Genomic DNA, 24,840 nt, shown 5'->3' on the forward strand with positions numbered 1-24,840 from the left:
GTGAGTCCCCTTTGCGGGTCTGCCACCTTAACCTAACCTAACCTAACCTTATATGAAATAAAATATTTTAAAACGTTAATTTGGATGTTTTTATTTATATTTTAACTGGTCTCAAACTGATTCTTTTCGGAACCTATTGGACTAATATTTTTTTTACTAGTATGAACTGGTATTTTAACGGGTATATGCAGGTGCATAGCCGGACAATTGAAATTTCGAAGCACATGGCCGTGTTAAAAATACCAGTTGCTAGCATGGAAAAAAGATAGAACACGAACTGGTTGAACTAAAAAGCGAACTGGTATTATTCGAGTTCACAACTAGTATTTTTCCCTGCAGGGTTTCTACGTATCGTTTGGAAGTAAATCATTTTCAAAACCATTTCATTCGATACCCATATTATAATATCTAAAACATTCAACTAATTAAATAATTTTAATACAATTTGTAGCAGGTGGCAATCCGTTTCAAAAAAATAAATCTTTAATGCACATCTACAGGCCAAGCCTGTCATTTGATACCTCTCATTTTAAAATAGAGCGAACTATATGTACATACGGTACATAGCGGTACTCTCCTCTCTCAATAAATGAATTATTAACATAAAGACAAAATCAGCTGATGAATTTAGTTCTGTAGCTGAACAGTTTTAGATCTCGGCACTTAACAAACTCCTGCCTATAGTGACTCGGCGCAAAAATTGAAAATACTGGTTCCGTACGTCATGCGGACTGCGCCCCTCGTGCGGATGGGCGGGAATGGAGGGTAAAAACCGTTGGGATTATTATTATTATACCGATTTAATATTATTTTATTTATTTTTGAATTCAGCGCTCTAATTTTCATTCAAATCCGTCCACAATCCTATTTTTGCCCACATTTTATATGGAAAGGAGGCACTGTGCGCCTTCATCAATTCCAATGGTACTGTTTTTATTTCATGAAATATTATTTAGTTACCTACCGGAGAAACCACGTTAAATAAATTTAAAAAAAATCTTTTTAATATACAAAGCTTTTATAAATGGACTAAAAAGTAGAAAATAATATTTCTCAGTCCCACAGAATTTGTTTTGATAACTTTTGATTTTGAAATTTTAGCAAAAGTCATTATAAACAATTAATGACATTGAAAACGAAAAACGTGGAGCGCATGCAGTACAAAGCATTCGATTTCATTGACAATAGTCAAACTACATAACATTCTACAGCGAAAGTACACATTTGAGATCGATTTTAAGCGGTCGTTATTCATATGCCCACATACACACATACATATGTTGCTTTTCATATCAATTCAAGTGTATTACATGCGTCCCACGCTCCTCATTTTCAATGTCATTAATTGTTTATAATGACTTTAGCTAAAATTTCAAAATCAAAAGTTATCAAAACAAATTCTGTGGGACTGAGAAATATTATTTTCTACTTTTTAGTCCATTTATAAAAGCGTTGTATAATAAAAAGTTTTTTATTTTATTTTATTTTATTTCTACTTTTTAGTCTTGTCAGCATACAATTTTCCAATAGATACTAAAGTAATTGAAAAATAGTTTTTTAAAAATACATACCACATTTCGCTGATCTTAAACTTGTGGGGATGTAGTTACTATCGGACTGGTTCGTTCTTATACATATGAGTAAGTAGTCAAGCTAATCTTTTCACATATGAGCAAGCAGGTTTGGTTTGAATAAAACTGAATTGGTAAACGTTAAAATTTACGATGTCTTTGATATGATACCTACGACGAGGTTGACATCTAGACTAGGTTTGCCATAAATACCTTTGCTATATTTATGGTAAAAAATGGTGGTCTGGACATAGAACATTGCAAGTTGATTAAAGCGTTGTAAAAAACGCGCCAAATATACTACCCCACAAGTACAGTGTAAATTATGCATATTATGTGCAAATTTTTTAATCGCTATATCTCAGAAATGGTAATTCTCAGGAAGAAAAATGTTATAACGGGTTTTATAGATAATTTGATGATCTACACTTTCGTATCACCTATTTTTGTGACAAACCTTACCATTTCGCTGAAAAATCAAAAAAAAAAATCAATTTGTGTGACCTTTGACCTTGAATAAATTTTGACATTTCATTCATAATGGTGTTCACAACACTCGTACCCTTTTTCAGCTTTATGCGAATTATTGTAACCGAGAATGTTGAACTTGGCCGGGCTAAGGTACATATTTGTATATATAATTTTACAAGTATTTTTAACACCTCTGGTCTCAACCAACCATAAAAAAAAGCGTTAACCATATGGTGAACTTACCGTCAGCAGAGTGGCTGGAAGCTTTCCGCATGCTTGTTAGGCGATAAAATGGTGGTGTCTCGGTGCGTTCAATTAAGCAATTAAGCGTTTCCACAGTTTGCAGTTCTACCATTAGTTCGTCCAAAAGACGGTCGGGGCAAGTGCGGGCGAGATACAATGCCACGCGTTTCGCCTATTCGTATATACGAACACATGAAAATAAATGCATATTAATACACACAAAAGGACATGTTTCAGAAAATGGCTTATTCAAATATATGGCCCCAATAAATATGTTATATGCACAAATAATTGTACATTAGACTGATTCAATAAAATCGATTTTTCGAAATTTATGTGCGGTGCATCAAAATCTTTGCAAGCATCAATAAAAAACATGGTTCTGAAAGTTTGAGCGAAATCGGTGGTCGTTTAGGGGTTGCTCAATGCAATGTTCAATTTTTACCAAATCGCGCAACTGATATACATCTTCGTCAAAAATATCGTCTATGTACCACAAATATTAAGCTAAAAATGTTTGAGATTTCGCACATACCATTTCTAAAGACCATAAAATCTACTTATCTAAAATTGAGTTTAAAAAATTTTTCATATTAATAAATAGTTAATGGTTGACTACCGAAAATTAGTTAGTTAATAACAAGTGATCCCAAGAGCTTTTTGAGGTAGAAATTGAGAAAAAACCTTTAGCACACGTTCAGAAATTATAATAAACTACAAAAACAAAGTGGAATGTTACACCCTTATTCTAGAACGAAAAATCGACATCGACAAGGAATTAAAGAAATACTTATCATGTGTTTGTTTATTGTAAAATTGGTTGATTTTACATATTTTGAGGAAAATTATAGATTCTGATGCATTTGGAATTATAGCAGCGGAGTAAGAACGCGCTATGGCAATGGATTCAAAAAGGTATGCGTAGCTGTCGGGCATAGTAACCATGGACGCATCTATGTCAACTTCTGGTTGAATTGTTGAGCCACAAGCTATAATTCCTCCTATGCCTGAAGAACTGGTTTTCAATCCAGTTAATGCAATAACTGCTTCCAAGGCATTGAAAATATGCATTTTGTTAGTCCACCACCTGGTTGCGCTTGCTTCTGCTTTCGGCCGAGCTTAGGAATTATAAGCCTTGCTTATGAGAATTCTCTTTTCTGTGTTGCCGGAGAAGAGGGCGGAAGCCCCTCTTATACACTTAAAGATATAAAACATTTATTGTGCATATAACTCCGGCTACGACATCCACTGAATTTAAGAAAAAAGTGCATGGTTCAAACCGAACTTATTACTAAACTAGAGCTCGGAATTTTGGAACCTTTGTTTTAAATTAAAGTCTAATCCTTTGACCATAAGTGCATGTTAAATTTTTTAGATTCCGGTCATGCGTTCATGTACAAATAACTAAACCAGCCCAAGTTTCTCGATAAGGGGCAACAAACATTCTGTTTTGTTCGTTCATATAAAGCAGTGCATAAAAATATACGTACATATATGCAAAAAGCAAATTTATCTGTTTAAAAGCACACCACTAATAATTCCTGCAAACACACATCGATTTACATCTTTTTGCTAAATTTTTATCTCGCTTCCGACACGGAATTATTTTCGTACATAATTACGCAAAAAAGCTGTCAACTTCTTACTCGCTCGTTTTTAGGCATGCCATTGTTACGAATTTGAAGATACGATTCGGGTTGCAGCATAATCCGAATACGAAAGTATTGCAGAATAGGGGGTGTTAATTTTTTGCAATTTTGTTTCTTTCTTGCAATGGAATGTCAGAGAATGGGCAAATAATGATAATTATGTATATGCAACTGAAGACAATTATTTCAAAAATCATTCCCATATCTTCTTAACTGTATTTTTTCCAACATCTTTGAACTTCTTTCGATGCTCGCTAACTGTTAAAGTAAAGTTTGTTGTTGCTTTTCGTTTCTGGATAAGATATTGTTGTACTCTTGAACAAGAGTCACTCCACTTTTTGCGATGTCAAAGGAAAGTCTCTTTTGGTCGCTTTGATCGGTTTGAACTAACCCCTATTGTTCTTTTTTTAGTTTCTCTTTATTTTGGCACGATCGTCCTATCCGGGCTGCTTTGTGCTATTTCCTTCAGTGTTTCATCGTACAGTGGTACGCGTTCCTACACGTAAATTAAAACGATTTTAACCCGCCCACATAGCCCCAAAAGTTAAAAAAGTCCTTTAACACTAACAGATTACAAGTGCGGATGTTTTTGTAGATGTATTATAGTTTGTGAAGGTGTGCTAAAGGTTCTTCTCAATTTTTACCACAAAAAGTTAGTGGGATCAATAATTATCAACTAACTAATTATCGCTAGTTAACCATTAATTATTTATTAACGCAAAAAAATGTTTACATAAAATTTTAGATTAGTTGATTTTATGGTATTTAGCAATGGTATGTGCAAAACTTCAGACATTTAGCTCAATATTTGTGGTAAATAGACGATATTTTTGACGACGATGTATTTCAGGTGCGCGATATGGTAAACATTGAAAATCGCATTGAGCAACCCCTAAACGGCCACCGATTTCGTTCAAATTTTCAGCAACATATTTTTTCTTGCTGCTTTCAAAGATTTTGATCATGGCACATAAATTTCGAAAAATGGTTTTTTTTTTGAATCAGTCTATTGTACATACACATATATGTATATATGAACATTTTAAGCTGTTATACATGCATGCAATGGATTTGAAGAGGTGTTTTTTAATTTCTGAAAATGTGCCGTGTTTACCCACTTACATATGGTAAAAGTTCATTCGGCGCCATGCCACTCATGATAACCAAGTAGCGTAGGATGACCTTGAGGTTGTTTGGCCAGAATTGGCAGAGTGTGCCCCAAAGTTCTTCAACGTCACGGGGATGTGAATCCGAAAACTACAAAATATACCACAAAATATAATACATAATTAAATTAATATGCTTGCCGGCAAAGGATTAGTGAATGGAATGAAAACAAATGATTATAAACTAGTTTTAATTACAAAAGCGTTGGAGTTTTTAAGCCAAAATACACCTTCCGGATCATGATCTTATTTTTCGACGAAACTCATATACATACATGTCGACCCCTGATTGCTATTTTATCGGCAGCGACAAAAGATAAATTCTAAAGGAGAGTTTTTTTGAATTCTCCCTTAAACAGTGTAAAAACTTATTTGGATTTAAATCGAAAACAACATTATTCAATGCTCGCTTTCTTTTGTTTTTTGCATACCCTATTGCCTAAAGGGGAAATGGCGTTTACGATATTTTTCTTGAACATGCTGAGAGCAAAGTTATCAAAGAATTGGCCCTTGCGATGGTCTTTATGTTGCATAATCAATTAAATAGTTAACCACTAAACCATGGGTGGGCAAGGCTGAGGCCGAAAAGAACCACATGTAAATTCTAAATGCTACAAAGAGCCACAAAAAAAACAACAAAAACAAAAATTTTATTTTTAAATAAAATTATTATTAGTAATGAAAAACATTAATTTTATTATTATTCTAATGTACGTGTAAGATAGATATTAAAGAAAATTTACAAGATCCCTTTAGCCAAAATACAACAGAAAATTTGCAGAAACTTGCAAGTTCGACGAACAGCTGATAGAAATTTTGTTTATATTCAAAAGAATAAGAATGAAAGCGTAAGAAAACAAATCCCGAAGTTTTATCCTGACACAGCTCCCTGACTAAACGAATAATTACTTATTTCTTAATTAGTCGGATTTTACTATTTTAACTTCCAAACCACCAAATTAAATTTAGCGATTTGCGTAAATTCCAACCAGCTGTTTTTGATCAACTGTTTTCTTGTTGGCAAATTACTATTGGCAAAAATTTTTCCAGCAGAAACTAGCAGCTTTCCCTCAAAATGAAATGTCATTTTGCTCTCTCAATTTCCCCTACTTTGCAAGTTTTTTGCTTACGCGAACACAAAAAGCTGATAGGTTTTATAACTTTCAATAATTATCAGGTACGCGAATGCAAATAATTGTGAACGGTATTTTTACTTTACGAATTTCATTGTAGAGTACAAGACCCACAGTTATACGTACCAAGAATTGAAAATATGCGACACGCAGCTGTTTTCAACATCTAGTAAACGGTTAAAAATTTCGGTTTTAATTTTAAACTTTTTGGACTACATATATGACCAAACTAAATTCAGTTTCAAATACAAACCTTCTTGGAGGTTAAAAACTAAATTGCCCACATCTACATAAACTCTTTCTTTTTTTCATCAGAATCGTTAACGGTTGAGAAAGTATCTTGAAGGTTTACAAAAAAAGATAATATTTCCTTCTCTAACAGCGGTTTCACACGGGTTTTTATCAAGACTGGGCCGGAGCCTAATATTCTTTCATGACACGATTGGACTACCAAGTTACACCAAATTTTATGTTACTAATATGTGTTTTAAAAATGAAACAAATCTGATCACAAATATGATTTTTTAGGATAGCTCTTAATCCCTGAGCCACCTATCGGAAGACAAACACACTGGTCCTTCTAAAAACTTTTGCACAAAACAACAATCATTCAATGCGATTTTAAAATCTGGGAGAAATTAGTTCCCAAGTGAATAATTCTTGCGATTTTATATGTGTATAAAATTTCATTACCTTAAAATAAGTGGTTGCAGAGATAACCGATATGAGAATTTCAGTTTGTATGGGCGGTGTTCCGGCCCTTTTTCCAAAATCTGCGACTCTTCGCCGTAAGTACGGTATTGAAAACATATGTTGCTGTGTCAAATTTCAAGACGTTAGCATATGCGATTCCAGAGATAAGCGATATGAGAATCTCAGTTTGTATGGGCAGTGCCTATAGCTATAGCTATAGCCTAGCAGCTATCACTTCTACCATTTTTCAAATGATTGTTCCTTTTCCACAATAAGGTTTCACTAAAAACGGCCTCGAGCTCATAAAAATTGTTGAATATAATTGTTATAAGGCCATAACAATAACAAAAACAAATAACTGAAGGACGAGCACACCTAAAAAGTTAAACATTCTAATAATAGAAATATTAACAAAAACCAACAACCACATGATCACGTGAATTGCAGCGGAATCGCTGCGCTTGATTGTAGTTGGCTTAGCAAAGTGAAATAGTGGAAATAAGCAGCAAGAATTAACAAGGCAAACTTAGCACAGTGCGCAGGCAACTAGCTGAGTCAGTGGTGATCGTCGGTTCGAATCCTACTGAAAGAAGTCTGATGAGGAAATGTGGTGATTTCCGAAATAGCTATCACTTCTACAATTTTTTCAAATTATTGTTGCTTTTCCACAATAACGTTTCACTAAAAACGACCTCGAGCTCATAAAAATTGTTGAATATAATTTAGGAGTACCGTTAATTTTTTCATGATCCAATTATCTGATCGAAACCAGATTAGTAAGGGACCACCGCTGAGATTCTACCTTTCCGATGCAAAAAGAATTTTCGAAATCGGAAATCGGTTGACGTGGTCCAAAGTTATGCGGTAACATACATAAAAATAAAAAAATAAATTAAACAAAATAAACATTCCGACGAATTGATAACCTCCTCCTTTTCTTGAAATCGGTTAAAAAGGGTTTATGAAGTATGCAAACGTACATTTAAATAATTTAAAATCGGAAAAAAGTTCAAAACTTCTAAATTATGTGCAATATTTTTTTCTAGCCATGGAAATTAAATCATTTTTTTTTTGAGATCATGAATAGAAAGGCGCAGTTTAGCTTCAAAACTTAAAATAATTTGTGACAAATCAAAAACATCTTTATTCTCTCCTTGTAGAGACAAATTCAAGTTTTGCAAATGTTCCACCATATCGGTACAGAACATTAAGTCAGAAAGCCAATTTTCATTCTCCAATTGCGGCTAATGTTCCGATCTCTCTTTGCTTATGTGTACATAAAAGAAATAAAATAAAAAACAACACAATTCAAAAGAATGTCCAGCAAAGAAATTAGGATTTTAAAAATTAACAAGTAATTTTTAGCAAAAAAAACCGACTTAAACTCTCATATAAAAAATAATATATATACATATATCTCATGATCCACTGATCGGATCTTAACCAGATTAGTACGGGACCACCTCTGAGACACTACCTTTCCGATGCAAAAAGAATTATCGCAATCGGTTGACGTAGTCCAAAGTTATGCGGTAACATACATAAAAACAAAAAAAAAATATTCCGACGAACTGATAACGTCCTCCTATTTTGGAAGTCGGTTAAAAAGAGCAAACGGAAAGTAAAAAGAGCCGCACTTTGCTAAGCAAAGAGGCGCATTTGGCTCAAAGAGCTGCGTTTGCCCACCGTTGGTATAAACACTGCCAATCAGGAGAATAAGCTAAACATATTTTCAACTTTAACAGGCTAACCTAATATTCGCGGCTTGCGTTTTGGTACGGACGTCGACGAATTTTTTGGTGATGGGAAATCGAGTAAAACTCTTCGTCAACGTGAAGAATAAAAACAATGGGTACGTAGATACCATCAGCCCGAAACTGAACAGGTACTCCCTGGGAGTTTTCTCTCTTTTCAAATTTCTCCCATCATGAATAAAAATTCCCTGCGGATTTTTTTTATATCAAATGGGAAAAATTTCGGATAAAATATGTTACCTCAAACGAGAAATTTGAAAAAAAAAATTTTAAGTTTTTTTTTATTTTAATCTTCAATCGTAACCATTTTTAGGCTTGCACAAGATTATTTATATAATAAGAAATCGAGTAAAACTCTTCGTCAACGTGAAAAATAAAAACAATGGGTATATAGATACCATCAGGCCGATTCTGAACAGGTACTCCCTGGAAGTTTTCTCTCTTTTCAAATTCCTCCCATCATGAATAAAAATTCCCTGCGGATTTTTTTATATCAAATGGCGAAGTTGAGCTGTCAAAAAAGTATCAACCAGCTCTTGCGAAGCTTGAATTTTCTCTTTCCAAATTTTCGGGGAAAATGCTACTTCCTGGGAGTTAATTATTGGAGGACTTCTTTCTCGGGAACTTCCCGAAGAACAAACTCCCTGGGAGTATTAAGAATTGGGCTATATTAATGTATGTATGCATGTCAAATGGAACATTCTGATACTACTTCTTGTCTATTTCCGCGGTGCAAAGTTCGGCTAATTATCTTGCGTCTAACGCTGAAGATTATTATCGAAAGGCAATATTTATACCACTATTGGATAATATTTTGCTCGATCTCCGAGAAAGATTGCCGAAAGACACATTAAAGATTTTTGATTTGAACTTATTACTTCCATCTAAAAATGGGGAATATAATATGCGTAAAATCGCTTGGAAAACGATACAAACTTTTCTTAGAAAAAGATGGTATCAATTTGAAAGGAGAGTATAAAGTGTGGTTGGAACGATGGACAAATAAGGAAAGCGAAAAGCCATTCCCAAAATCAGCAGCAGAAGTTCTTGGTAAATGCGACGAATATGCTTTTCCATTGATTAACAAACTTCTCCACATTTCCAGCTATTAATGCTACTTCCGAAAGAAGTTTTACAACCCTTCGCCGGTTAAAAACATGGTTGCGTAGTACCATGAATGAAGAAAGACTGATAGGTCTAGCACTTTTACACGTACATTTAGATATTGAAATTGACACTGAAAGGATAATTCGCAAAAGGAAAGCGCAAAATTGAATTTGCAGTTTAAATTATTACAATAAAAATTCTGAATAAGTTGTTAAGTTACTTAATTACATCCTTCATTTTACTAATATTGTAAGCGAGAAATAAGTATTTATATGTATATACTAGCTGTGCCCTGCCACGCTTTGCTGTGGCATATTCTTGTTATATGAATGATAAATTATTAACGAAACAAAGCATACGTTTCATATGTGTTTGGTTATGTAATAAGTACTTGTGTGCTTGTTGTTTTTCCATTCGCTGCATAGGTATCAAGGCTATTTGGTTTGCCGACATAGGAACACGCAACATCTGAGAAGCAATCCGCATCTAAATCTAAACCATAATTTGGCAAAGTTCGACCTGGAGAATTATTGATTGTGATTCCGAATGTCAATCGAATTGGGAATATTTTAAATGGAAATGGTGTATCGGTCGGAATCATGGGAATGCTTCACCTTTGAAAGGCCATGTTAAAATATCTGCTTACACTACTTTCTTCATCAATTTCTTAAGTGCGAGTCACGTACCATTGCAAAGTTTTGGCTGATTAATATTCGCACCATGATAATTGCCACACCTATTTTCAATTTCAGTATGTGGGGTCTCCCTGGAAGATCAATCGAAGGCAAAAATTCCGTTGGATCGTCTTTTTCCACAACGGTGTTTATCGACGAATATGCTATTTCCTCACGTTGAATGCTGGATTGAATAACATTAGTGGTATTCACCAAAGTGAGCAAGTGGCCTGGCGGTCTGGTAAAAGAGCAGATCAGCTCAAGCAACGACTGTTGTCAATACCACTATTATTTATTTGATAGACATCCTTATTCTTCGCAGCAAGAATAGCCCGTTCACTGAGCCAATCGTGATTCCTATAATTAATTTTCTTAATAAAGAAACATTCTTTCGATCTGTTCTCCTTTCGATGTTTCTAAGTAGCAAAAATTATCACGCCATAAAACTCGTCGTAATCTCTCATTGACTGGCAGAATTCCGTTCCCAATTTCCAGTAATTGTCGCGAGAATACCTCGGCTGCAGTGTATGTATATTGGCCTTGTCGCAATGAAATTACAGACAATGTTTGCTTAGAATCTCCTGCGAGCAATATCAATGCATTTCCGAATGGTTGAACCTTTCCACGCGAATCTCACAACAATCGATCAAGAACCTCAAGCGATTTTTATGTGCACCGTGCACTCATCCCAAACAATGAGTTTAAATTCTTGTAATACTTTTTCCCTGCCGGATGTTCAGGAAATATTGCATGTGGGAGTTTCGATGATTTATTTGTTCAATGCCAGCTCAAGAGCTGAATTGGCAATGCTCTGGTAACAATGTCGCAGCAATTCCAGACGAAGCGATAGCTAAGGTAATGTAATTTTTTGATCGAACCGTTGCCATAATCCGTCTGATAAGGAATATTTTCCTAGTTCCTCCTGGCGCATCCAAGAAGATGGTCCCACAGTTCCGTCATTAATCATTTGTATATTCTTCTTCTACGTTGGCTTTGTAACCGCATAAGCCATTTTGGGCGAGCTCGACAAAACACGCCAGTCATTTCTCTCTGTGCCAACTTGGTCTCTCCATTGCCGTGGGTGCTACCTATTCCTCTGCTACCACCAGCGGATTGCGAGTTGGATTCTTTCACACCTGAAACTTCGGTTTCTATTGGAACGATATGTCTAAGCCAGAGGAGCAGCTGCAGTTTCATTTCCTGCACTATGCACATTTTGTTGTAAATTTCATACAACTTATCGTCCCATCGTCTACGGTAATCTCCGTTGTCCACTCGCAGAAGCCTGTAGATCTTCCGTAAGATCTTTCTGCCGAATACTCCAAGACACGTCTCACCGAATGTTGTCATTGTTTAAGCTTCTCCGCCATATAACAGCTCGGGCATGATGAGTGACTTATCGAGTGTGGTTTTTGTACGTCGAGAGAGGACTTTACTCCCGAATTGCCTACTCAGTCCAAAGTTGCACTTGTGTGATTTCTGCGTGGGTTTTCCGTGCTGATATTTTTATCGGTGATAATGCCGGTTCCCTAGTAAACGAAATTCTCCACTTTCCCGAAATTATAACAGTAACTGTAACTGTTAACAGTTACGTGGGTTCCAAGGTGCGAATGCGCTGACTGTTTCTTATGACAGGAGCAACTTCGTCTTGTCCTCCTTTACCACCAGGCGCATTCGCTTTGCGTCCTTATCCAGCTTGGAAAAGGCAGAAGATACGAAACGATTTTTGTTACCGATGATGTCGATGTCATCGGCACACGCCAGAAATTATACGCTCTTGTAAAAAAATGTTCGTGCATGGTTCAGTTCTGCAGCTCTTATTGTCTTAACATTTGCATCATGTGATCGTAAATGCCCTGCCCGTTCTGCTTTCGCTTTAATTTGGGAATCCTTGATTGGGAATAGGAGTTCGCAATAGTAATGATAATCATAATAATATTATCTCATGTTGTTCAAAATTTCTTTACTCGCAATGTACATAGTAGGCTATGGCGAACCTAAACGAAATTGTTTACGATTAAAAGTTAACTGATTTATAATGCTAGGAAATGGTGTCCACAATTTTAAGTTTTCATTAAGTATTTTTTAAACTGCTTTCATGCGATGGTTTTTTGTTTTCGTTACTCTTTTATCATTTTTTATTTGTTTCAGTAATTTTTAGTCGACTTCAAAAAAAGGAGAAGGTTATCAATTCGTCGGAATATTTTTTTTATGTATATTACCGCATAACTTTGGACCACTTCAACCGATTTCCAGGTGATCCCATACTAATTTGGTTTAGATCCGATCATTGGGTCATGAAAAAATTAACGGTACTATTAAATTTTTATATAAGAATTGGAGTCGGTGTGTTTTTTGCTTAAAAATTACTTATTTATTAATTTTTTTACATTAAGTAATTTGTGTACCAGCTCTTTGTTGATAATATGATCTCCCCGTTTGATAAGATGTTGTAAATTCTATATTTGTTTAAACTGTTCGGATTTTGGATAAGTGGCAAGATTAAAAAAAAACCCTAGTAAAGCTTTCCCAAACACTTTTCGTTTGGAACCAGCTATGTAATATTTCATTTAATTTCAATATTTTCAGTCTTTACTTTTAGACAGGTGATAATCCTATTAAAAATATTTTCAAACCAAGATTTTTCAAATACCTTTCGTTTGGTACCCATATTGTACCTCAAACATATTTTCGATTGTAAGTCTTCTGAAATCTCTTTAGTTTGTTACCCACATTGCAATACTTCCTTTATTTAATCAATCCAAGACGGTCCACTTTAATGCACACATGTACACATGTATTTATTTGAAACTGTCACAAATTTTTCCCGCCAAATTAACTATCCTTTAACTTCCCCTCCAAACAGTTTTACTGCTTTGAGGTTGAACTCAATTCTATTGAAAATAGCGCGGGTACTTATTTTCCCGTATTCAACCAGGAACGACCGTCAGCCACCACAAATCGTCCGTATCCGCTTCACCATTGTACATAGTAATAATCAAACATATTTGACAAAGGACTAAATTTTCGTTGGTATATTTATTTTATCGCCTTATATTGAAAATACATTGAGCAACATAGGTACTTAGCTTTCGAGTTCAAATTTTCAAAAAGGTGCCAACTCTCCTCAAAAATATTTCCGACAGTCATCCATCTTAAACCTCCTTAATTTAATACCTATATTTTAATAAGTCATTTATTTTATCAATTATGCAAATTGAGTTAAATTTTCAAATAGGTGGCAGACCTCCTCAAAAATATTTCCTTGAGTTAGATTTTCAAGCAGGTGGTAGCCCCCTCAACATATTTTCTGCTGTAAGCCTTCTTAAAACTCTTTAGTTTCGACGCCCACATGGCAATACATCATTTATTTTATCAATTTAATTGAGATAAAATTTTCAAATAGGTGGCAACCCTCCTAAAAATATTTCCTTAATTTAATACCTATACTTTAATAAGTCATTTATTTTATCAATTATGCAAATTGAGTTAAATTTTCAAACAGGTGGCAACCCTCCTCAAATATATTTTCGGCCGTAAACCTCAAACATATTTTCGACTGCAGGTCTTTTAAAAACTCATTAGTTTACTACCCACATTGCAATATTTCATTTGTTTAATCAATTTAACTGAGTTAAAATTTTGAAATAGGTGGCCCTTTAATTTGATACCTATATCAGTTAGATTGAGATAAATTTTCAAACAGGTGGCAACCCTCCATAAACATATTTTCGGCTGTAAGCCTTCTTAAAACTCTAAATTTTGATACCCAAATTACCGTACTTCGTTTATTTTATCAAAATAACTGAGTTTAAATTTTCAAAGATGTGGCAATTTTACTCAAAAATATTTCCAGCAGTTATCTCTCTAAAACCTATTAAATTTAATATCTATATTGTAATATATCATTTAGTATATCAATTAAATTGCGCTAAATTTTTTAACATGTGGCAACCCTCCTTTAAGCCTTCTTAAAATTGTTTAGTTTGATACCCACATAGCAATTTTTCATTTACTTTATCAATTTAACTGAGTTAAAATTTTAAAATTGGTGGCAACGCTTCTCAAAAATATTTCCCACAGTTAGTTATCTTTCTTAAACCTCTTTAATTTGATACCCATATTGTAATATTTCATTTATTTTATCAATTTGACTGAATTAAAATTGGCAACCCTCGTCAAAGATATTCCCAGCAGTTATCTTTCTTAAACCTCTTTAATTTGATACCCATATTATAATAATTTGTTTATTTTATCAATATAATTGGGTTTAAAAGTGTTCAAATAGGTGGCAACCCTCCAATTTTTTGCGATATCAATGGTTCTGATGTTATACCGAACAACTCAAAAAAAAAATATTTAAATCGGTTCAGCCGTTCTCGAGTTTTTCGGACCGTGACATACGAACAGAACATTTTTATATATGTAGATATTATATATATATAAGTAATAGATAAAAATTATTTAAAAAATTCAGTGTAATGTATAATAAAAATGGGTACCAAATGAAAGAGAAACTTTCGTAGGATTTAAAAAAATTAAAATTTTTTGGGTTTAATCAATTTTATTTTTTAAGCTAATAAAGTTAGAAGGACTATATTCGAGGACGTTGTCGAGTTTATATTAGCCCTTAACATATAATTTTTTCAAAACAAATATTACAAAATTTCAGGGATATTCAGGGATAAAATTTTTAAGGACATTTTCAATACCTTACGCACCAAAAAATTTAATCTGTTCTTTCTCTACAGAATTTTCTCTTTAATTTAATACCCCCACTGTTTTTCTAAATACATTGCACTAAGTTTTTTAGACCATTTTCTGAATTACTCACATTATTCAATAACCAAAGTCCCTTTAGAAAATCCTGACGTCAGAGAGAAAACCGCAATTTTTCTGCATATATTTGGCCCATGGCTTAGCGAATATATCGATTTTTTGGTGTAAAATTTGCTGCCGCACGGTGTTATGTGTAATTATGTATAATTAATTATAATTATTATTATGATACAATTAACTATTTTTCGGTAGAACTGATATCCGAGAAAAAGGTCAAATGTTATTCTCAGTTTTAAAATATATTTCGCAAATGAAAAAAAAAGAAAAATTATTGATATCACTTCCCTGTTTATAAATATAGAGTATTACTGTCCAATATAGTGAACGCTGAATAACGGTAAAACGAAGAGTTTTATAAAATTTGTGATTATATTTTTGAAAATAATGACACAAAATTTGCCAGTAAGCAAATTTTCAGATTTTTAGCTTCAGCGGCTGATTTTTTGTACTGAGAGGGTTCAAGCCAGCATTTCGACATAAGCTACTATTCCATACGAACACAGATATGTACATTTATGGAAGAAAATAATACAGTACTGCTGTAGTCAATCGCTACTTTTGAACCGCTACTGCACTGACTCACTCCTAGGTAAGTAGCAAGAATGATAGAATACATGATGACGCCCACGAGAGATGATTTTTGAGCGTAATTTTTACGTGACGTCATCTTGGTGCAATTGCGAGAGAGAAATGCCAAAACGCATAGGAAAATATGTAAACAATGCGGAATAATGTGTTAATATCCATATTAAACGGTCCAATTTTGCGTAGTTAATAAAGTTTAATTAAATAGGAACACGTAGCAATGATTTTGGGCATGTAGCCCTTTAGGTAAGTACGATTTTCAGCACATGCCAGATGTTGGAAAAATGCATGGAGTTATGTGTGCATCGATTTGTACAGAAAAAAACTTACTTATATAGAACGCTTGCCTATTGTTTTCACTTTTACAATTTGCCACTGCAGACTTCATTTTGCCTTATGATGTTTCAATAATTGAATGGTCGCTGCGAATAACGTTGTAAGCGACAAGATTATAATTTTGCAGAAATAAAGAGAAAATGCGTTTAATGACGCACATACATAAGCACATTTGATTTGGTTTTCTACTTTTTCGGTACAGGACTCTTCAATAAACTTGCTCTTAAAATATAAAACATTAATGTAAAATGTACATTGTACATTTATATCGTTAAGGTTAAAGAAACTTCTTCTAAGAAAATTGTTGCTTACATCGTTATTCGCGGCGACCATTCAATTGTGTAAAACTACGCAGAAATATTAACACAAAAATGGGTAAATTGGATTAAATTGTTTAGTTATTTGCCCCCTGTTTTTGGGTTAGTGGGCGGAGGGGGAGAGGGCGTGGGTCTTGATATCTAGCCCACTAGAAAGAGCACAGTCCACAATTTGTAAAAAGTCCCACCTGATCAGTCGAAAACTTCCATATACCATTGGAACCATTGGAGAATGGTCTAAAATTAGCATTTTAACACCGGAAATGTAAACTCGATAAATAGTATTTTTGTCCAGAACACATTTCAATTGTCAAAGGTATTCAACATTTATTGTGCATATAATTCCGGCTACGACATCCTAAATGCGGGCTAGGCGCGAGAATATAGCAGTAAGGCATGCTTGTCGTTAAAGGCGACTAAAATCCTTTGGTGAGTGTGTCCCGAAAGGGCACTCGTGCGTCTCGGAAAGTAAAAGGATGACGGGAAAAATACCCTCTGAAATACCCGCCAACCCTGGCAGTTTGGGACAAAACTGATATTGTGGAGGAGGCACATCTCCAGGTGGTACCCGCTTTCATGGAAATCTACCCACACCTGCGCAGGTATGAATCATTAAACATTTCAGTGGTTAACACATCAGATCACGGCGTTGAAGTACGCGCAAAAGTTCCAAAAGACGCGTCTGAGGCAGGGGCGGAATCAGTGCATTCCGCCCAGACCTAAAGGAGTGGGAAGTGCCAGAATATGGAGCGGAAACTACTGCTTTGGAATCAAATGCATTTCATCCAGGTCCTGTTAGTAGATTTCCACGCCGGCGTCCCAACCGTCTTCTCAACACAAGTCAAACCGATTGGAAATGCAAACTTTCCAACCGCTTAAATATAAGGCAGCTTTCCCACACTCGACGCAGAAGGATAATCTTAGCGATGGCTAACTTGCGGATTTAAATTTAATCTTTCACATGCTGAGTGTAGTACAAGCTCATTACTCTTTGTGTACCCTCAATAAAAAAAGAAGTTTTTCAAGTTAAAGCTGATCCCAGTAAGGCTTTAACACCTGGCATACTGGCAACCCGATTTGATAACTTTGCTATGTGCTGGTTATACTAGTATCCGTTACCTGAGTATGCTTGAGTGGCATTAAGCAGAAATGGCATTCGGGCTAATGCTAGTGGACGCCCCGTCCTGTTAAAACTTTGGCAAGACTCAGGAAACGCTCTCTATTCATCACCGTTCAGTCGGCTGTATAGTCTCAGTTGAAGCGATCTGAACTATTTAATACCAATCTGGCTCTGATTCAACACCCTATAAGGGTTTGTTTCAACCCTCGCCATGGCCTCCCTTTTACATAGAGATAACTGCCCTGAGTAGGGACCAAGGATGCATTGTAACATTAATTTTAGCGTTTACCAAAAAAAGCAATCGTTTCTGTTGAAACGATTCAGTTTTTATCGTTAAGGTAATTACCAAAATAATTCTATTTTGGTTTTTAACGAAAAGAGATTCAATCGTTAATGCTGAAGTTGTAGCATGCATTTAGGTGCTAGGTATTAATAGTTGGCAATGGCATACAACAACAACTTTTCGTTGATTTATTTTGTTTCGTTGTTAACGATTGATGATTTATTTCGTTTCAACGTGAACGATTGAGTTTTGTTTCGCTACTTTAGCTCTGAAACGAAACGGAATTATTTTGATAAGTTATTTTTGCGCATCAACAAAACCAGACATGGGCACTTTTTTGCCCGCGCAGTAGCGAAAGAGCGAGCGCGGGCTGGAGAAAGGGAAAAACAGTTTACGGGAGGAAGGGTATGAAAAGTTATGGAAAAATTATTTACAACCCACCAACATCATGTTCATCGCAGTACGGCTGCGTAGGGTTCGAACGATACTATCGATATTGAGTAAGTATCGATACTGAGGGTATAAAAATGAGTACTTTAATACTCGATACCTTATTTGGTGATTTTACTCGATACTTTGCGAAGTACTCGAAGCATCGAATACTTTTTAAAACGCACACTTTTTAAATTTTTTCTTCCATTGCTTTCTTTGCTTATATGGATTACTATCATTCAATTTTGTCTATCACTTAAAATAAACTGCAATTGCGTGTATTCTGTTGCATAACATAAACCAAATAAGTGAAGGTTTAGTGGCCTTATTCATAAAAAATAAAGTAGGTTTAAAGAGCTTAATAAAATGACATTTTCATACATTTTTCAGTTTATAGACCTTTTTTATTTTTTATGAATAAGGCCATAAAACTTTACGCAAAGTTCACGAAAATGCAGATTTTTTAGAAACTTTTTGGGAATGCAGTTCTGTAACCTATTAAAATTTACGTGTAGCCTACTACCGTTGACTTTTAATTCAAACTTGCACATTATTATACTAAAATTGAATAGGCTACAAAAATGCATACTAAAACTTTACAAAAATTTCTTAATAAAACTTGAAATTTGTGAAAGTATATATATATTAGGGCGGGTCAATTTTTTTTCGACATCGTTCCTAGCAGATTCGGATTCTACATAACATTCTAAGAAAAAAAACACTTTAGACCATAGCTCTAAAATCAATTTCGAGCCTGCGCAATTTTAAAAGAAAATATTTTTAATTAATACTATGTCCATAATCAGATTAATATTTACTAAAGTGTTAGGAATATTTTTTTTTTGTAATAAAGAGTTGTGCTCGGGAGTTTTGTGATACGAAAAATTAATTTCTGATATCTATTTTTAATTTAAAGAACCGTAAGATGGCGCTTCAAAGCAAATCTACTATATATTTGTGGAAGTATGTATGTATGTATGCACCAGGTTGCAGCCTGAACGGATGTACAGAATCGAATAAAATTTTGCCAAAGTATTGCCATGACTCCTGGACCTATAATAGGGTAAAAAAATTGAAACTCGCCAAGGGGGGAGGGGATGAGGGATACCTCCCATAGTGAAAATTTTTAATCAGCTCTAACTTCGGAATTATAGTCACATGAACTCGAAATTTGAAATGCACAGATACCTATGTTAGATGCTTATGGAAAGATATATGTATATAAATGAGTTTGTAAAAAGGGACGTGGCACATCTTATAGGTGTGGAATCTTTTATCAGCTATAACAGCAGGCAGTATTAGTGATCTCATTGTATTGGATTTTGAAGATTTGTTATAATTGATCAAAGTTAAATTCAAATAAATGATAGATGATATGAAGTTCACCGGGTCATCTTCTAGTCTTTAATATATACTCAGTTAATATACGGATTAATATTTACTAAAGTGTTACGAACGTTATTTTTTTAATACAATAAGAAAAAAATAACTATAATTTAAAGGAGTGACACACAATGGCTAGAGTCGTCGCATGTGTGTAATCTTTGATATACATATATATGGGCCGTTCTCACGGTTTATATATTTTTCATCCACTCGCTTATTCCTTACCGAAAATTTTAAATAAAAATTTAACAAGTTTTAACCGCTGATACAGTACAGGTAGCAGTTTAAAATGGGTAACTGGGTAAACTTAATAAAGAAAACATATTCTCTGGCTAAATTAATAAGCCAGCCCGGATAACATAAAATCCCAAGCTTGATAAACATTTGGTGTTATAAAAGTTTTATAAAGCTCTACTTGTAATTAGGAAAAATGTCGAAAAGAAATTATAAAATTGATTGATTGATTGATAAAAATAGAGAGGGAGTTATGGCTATGACAATAGAAACTAGAAAAAAGATACCTCGTGTTGAAAGCAAAAAGGATCTAAAACCAAAAAAAATAGAAATACATTGTTAATCATAAAAAAAATTATGATTCGAAAAATAATTTTAAAATATTGTAAATTTTTTTTAGGTTTTTTAAAGTTAAGGGTAAATAAACCCTTAAACTTACAGTAACGAACAAAAGTATTGGCACAGTAAATTTTACGCAATATAGGCAAAGTATTTTTTAGAAAAATTCCAAGTATGCAGTTTAATAATCCATTCAATTTTAGTTCATCAAAGTGCAGGTTTGAAGTTGCTTGAAAATCTGAATATGAAATTGCAAATTAGTATGCAGATTTATTGAATTTTCCGAGTTTTTCACAAAGTTTACACATTTGATTTTTATGTGTTTTAGTGTAGTATGAACTATGTTTTTATAAAAAATTATCGGAAATAAATTAAAAATTTTGCATATATGTAATGCGAAAATTTACTGTGCCAAAACTTTTGTTCGACACTGTACATATAAAAAAATACATAAAGTAACTTCTCCCGTTACAATAGTAAAAAATATGTAATTTGCTTTGTAGTGCAATCTTGCGGTTCTTTAAATAAAAAATAGATATCAGAAATTAATTTTTCGTATCAATAAGCTCCCAAGCACAGGTTTGTATTAAAAAAAATATATCCGTAACACTTTATTAAATATTAATCTGCATATTTTATCAATTCGTCGGAATATGTTTTTATGTATGTTACCGCGTAACTTTGGACTACGTTATCCGTTTTCTATAATTCTTTTTGAAAGGAAAGGTGGTTCCTCAGAGGTAGTCTCCTACTAATTGAGTGTAGATCCGATAATTGGGCCATGAAGAAAATAACGGTATTTTTAAATTTGTATATGAGAATTGAAGTCGGTTTTATTTTTTTGTTTAAATTTTACTCCAGTGTCCACAGCTTCTATAAAAGAGTCGTAGGCCATATTTTTTTGTTAGTTCAATTGTGGAACATTTGTATGAATTGCTTCGGCTAATACTTCGGCTTTTGTTCGCTTTTTATATCGTGGCTGAGTGCATTGTTCGATGGGGTGATATCATTGCCAAACATGATAGTACTTTGTTTGCCATCAATAAACACTATCTTGACGGAGTTACAGTATTCCACATTGATGCGAGCCTCAAAAGTTTTGAACAATATTTGCGAGTATGGCTTTTAGTTTTTAGCGCTCAGGTAGGTGGCAGGCCTATAGAAAATATTTCTTAATCAATAATTTTTTAAATACTTTTCGCTCGACACCTAAATTAAATACATACTTTATCTTATTAACTTAATTGAATTAAAGTTTCGAAACTGGTGGCAACTCGACTCAAAAATATTTTCAGTAGTAAGCCTTCTTAAAGCCTTTTAATTTGATACCCATATTGCAATATTTAATTTATCTTATCAATTTTATTTAACTAAATTTTGAAACAGGTGGCAACCCCCCTCAAAAATATTTTTGCCTGTAAACATCTTTCTTTTGACACCCATATTGCAATATCCAATTTATGTAATTAATTTACTTATATTGGGATTTTTAAACAGCTGGCAACTCTCTATTTTTTCCGGATATTATAAAAAACAAACCAAAAAAATAAAAATATTCAAATCGGTCAAGCTGTTTTCAAGTTTTAGCGAGGCTAACGGACAGCAATCCAATTTTATATATAAGATATCTTCTTTTAAAAATGCGCAGGCTCGAAATTGACTTTAGAGCTATGGTCTGGAGGAATTTTTTTCTTAGAATTTTATGAAGAATCCGAATATGCTAGGAACAATGTCGAAAAAAATCGATCCATACAAACTGACCCGCCCTAATATATATATATGTATATATATAAAGATATATATATATATATATATATGTATGTACATTTGACGTTTTTATTTATTTATTTATTTATTATTATTAGTTACAAAATATTAAATCTTATAACTAAACAAAGGAGCGCTAGCTACCAGGGCTTTCGGCTCGGTCGTAAAATAAAATGCAATCAAATAAATTTGTTTAAATTACAGGTTTTAATAAATTTTTCTATCTTAGCTAAATTTTCGATTGTAGGATTTTTCAATAGGCTAGTTGGGGTAATGTTTCTTAAAATAGTTTTACGAAAGTTATACAAAACGGGACAGTCATTGAGTATGTGGTTTACGGATGTTGTCTGATTGCAGAGTTGACAGGCAGGTGGCGGCTTTCCATTCAAAAGATGCTCGTGGGTGATTTTGGTATGCCCCATTCTCAGTCGCACGAAGTATGCACTTTGTTGCCGGGTGCATGATGGTGGATAAATTGGCTTGAGACCATTTGGGTTGAAGTTTCGGTAAAAGTGAGTGTGAGATTCCCATTCGATTGACTTCGCCCGGAGTAAGTGCCACATAACCTTTTTACTAATATCCCATTTCTCCGCTGTAGGGAAAGTATAAAGAAGTTGCATTCTTGTATTGGAGGCGGCTGCATCGGCTGCCTCGTTACCGAGGATTCCCGCGTGTCCTGAAACCCACATCAGTTTAATTTTATTTGGATTTTGAATGCAGTTATTTCTTATTGCGGTTAAAAGTTCGCTGTGTTTATTAATATTTTGTACTGCCTTAATGGTTGATCTGCTGTCCGTACATATAAGAAATTTCCCTTTGGTTTTTCTAGCAAAGTCGGTTGCAAGTTTAACGGCTAGTACTTCGGCAGTAAATACCGAGCAGTAAGAAAAGATATAACCGCCGGTTAAGAGAGAGCCATCTTGTTGCACCACGGCAAACGTAGTGTGTTCTTGGTTTTTAGACCCATCGGTAAAAATTATTGACCAATTGGCATCCGTAAGAGGTTTAGTGCATTGGACAAATAATTGTTTGTATGTAGTGTTGCTAGTTGAACGCTTCGAAAAAGTATGCAAATCTGAGATAAAAGAAGTATCCTTTATAAGCCAAGGTGGTTCCACCGTTTTCTTTATTCTGTGTATTTGAATGTCGAGATCTATGCATTTGGCGAAATCAGTACACCGCTGAATTGTCGATTTATACTTTAACGGTCGCTTTCGTTTCATTGTGTTCAACGCCAATTTATGTAGCCAGTCGTTATTGCTACAAAAAAGTTTGGGTATAAGCTGATACGTCGTTGTTTCTAATTGTTGCCGTAAAGAGGGGAATCCAGCTTATACCAGCATATTTTTTACCGAAGAGGTGGGAAACGCACCGATGCTCCTTCTGACTGCGGCATGGTAGGGGCCTTCAAGCTGTTTTATATTGCTTTTGGAGCACCAACCGTAAATTGGTAGGGCATAATTTATTTTTGATAAAATTAATGCTTTTGTGATATTTGTTAGAGTGGTTATGTGCATGATAAAAATATAGTAAGGTAGAACCGCTGAGAGTCACTTTTAAAATTCTTGACGTTTCCAAACAATTTAATTTTTAAATTTACTCACAAACTCACACACACATTTTCATTTTCTATCTCAAGCAACAACAATTTCGAACAACTTCAATTTTTTATTTTCACTTTTATATGATTTTAAAATGTTGGCAAACTTCAAAAAAAAATCATGGCCGACAAATTGAGAGAACGGTTCTACCTTGCTATGTTTTTATCATGGTTATGTGGATACAAAAGTGTTTGGACGAAAGATACTTAATGATATTTAGCCTGGTAGCTAGATTCTTTCTTAGTTCTAAACATTGTTGCTTAAAAGTAAGTTTGTTATCAAAGAGTACTCCCTCCCAGTAGTCTTAAGTTATTTACAAGTTCAATTTGTATGTTATTATATTCTAGGCAAAACCCTGAGCAACATCTTTTCTTGCAAACGTGTAGTACTTTACATTTTTCAATTGAAAGAATTGCCCCAGATGTATAGCTCCAAGTTTTAATTTCGTTTAAGACGGAAATAAAAATATCTTTAGCTTTATTATTGTCGTTTAGCTTTGAAAAAATGATAACATCGTCAGCATATATAACGTACTCTACATGTTTATATTTACTGAGAATTTTACAGATTTGATCAAAAGCGATTATGAATAGGATTACGGAAAGCGGTGAGCCTTGTGGGATACCATTTTGTAGGTCAAAAGTGTTAGAGTATTTATGATTAATACGAACTCGAAATTTTCGGCTGGTCAAAAAGGCTTTAACGATGTTAAATATACGTGTGCCAACTTTCCAATTATCGAGTTGTTCAAGTACCACGTGTATCCCGATGCGGTCGAAAGCTTTTTCAAAATCTGTAGAAAGGATGTTTACATGATTTTTACTGGAAAGAGCGGAGGACGCATAGTATTGAAGGATCAGTAGTACATCGATTGTGCTTTGATTGCTTCGAAAGGTGACTTGATTAGGGCTGATAAGGTTGTTCGACGAGATGTACCATTTGGCAATGATTTTTTCCATTATTTTACCCATACATGGCAAGAGGGATATTGGTCGGTATGCTTTTATATCTGAAAGGCATTTGTTGGGTTTTGGTATTGGAATGACCTCTGCGGTACGCCACATTTGGGGATATATACCATAATTAAGGATGTTGTTGTAAAGTTTTAACAGTCTGGTTTTCATAACAGAGGGTAGATTA

At 34.2% G+C, this 24,840-nt stretch overlaps 1 protein-coding gene across 2 annotated transcripts in view; it reads right to left on the reverse strand.

Moving 5' to 3' along the window:
• The window catches only part of LOC118749273 (protein furry-like), a 107,094-nt gene that overhangs the window by 49,448 nt on the left and 32,806 nt on the right, over window positions 1–24,840 (reverse strand). For both annotated transcript variants that reach the window (XM_036484073.1, XM_036484074.1), the window contains exons 5-6: window positions 5,057–5,191; window positions 2,286–2,457 (exon numbers count right to left, since the gene is read on the reverse strand). In XM_036484073.1, the coding sequence (XP_036339966.1) occupies window positions 2,286–2,457; window positions 5,057–5,191 (307 nt within the window). The remainder of the gene's footprint in view (window positions 1–2,285; window positions 2,458–5,056; window positions 5,192–24,840) is intronic.

This window comes from Rhagoletis pomonella, unplaced genomic scaffold (genome assembly GCF_013731165.1).
Source record: "Rhagoletis pomonella isolate Grant_MI unplaced genomic scaffold, Rhpom_1.0 Rhpom_scaffold_00014, whole genome shotgun sequence".
In the NCBI taxonomy this organism is placed as follows: Eukaryota; Metazoa; Arthropoda; class Insecta; order Diptera; family Tephritidae; genus Rhagoletis; species Rhagoletis pomonella.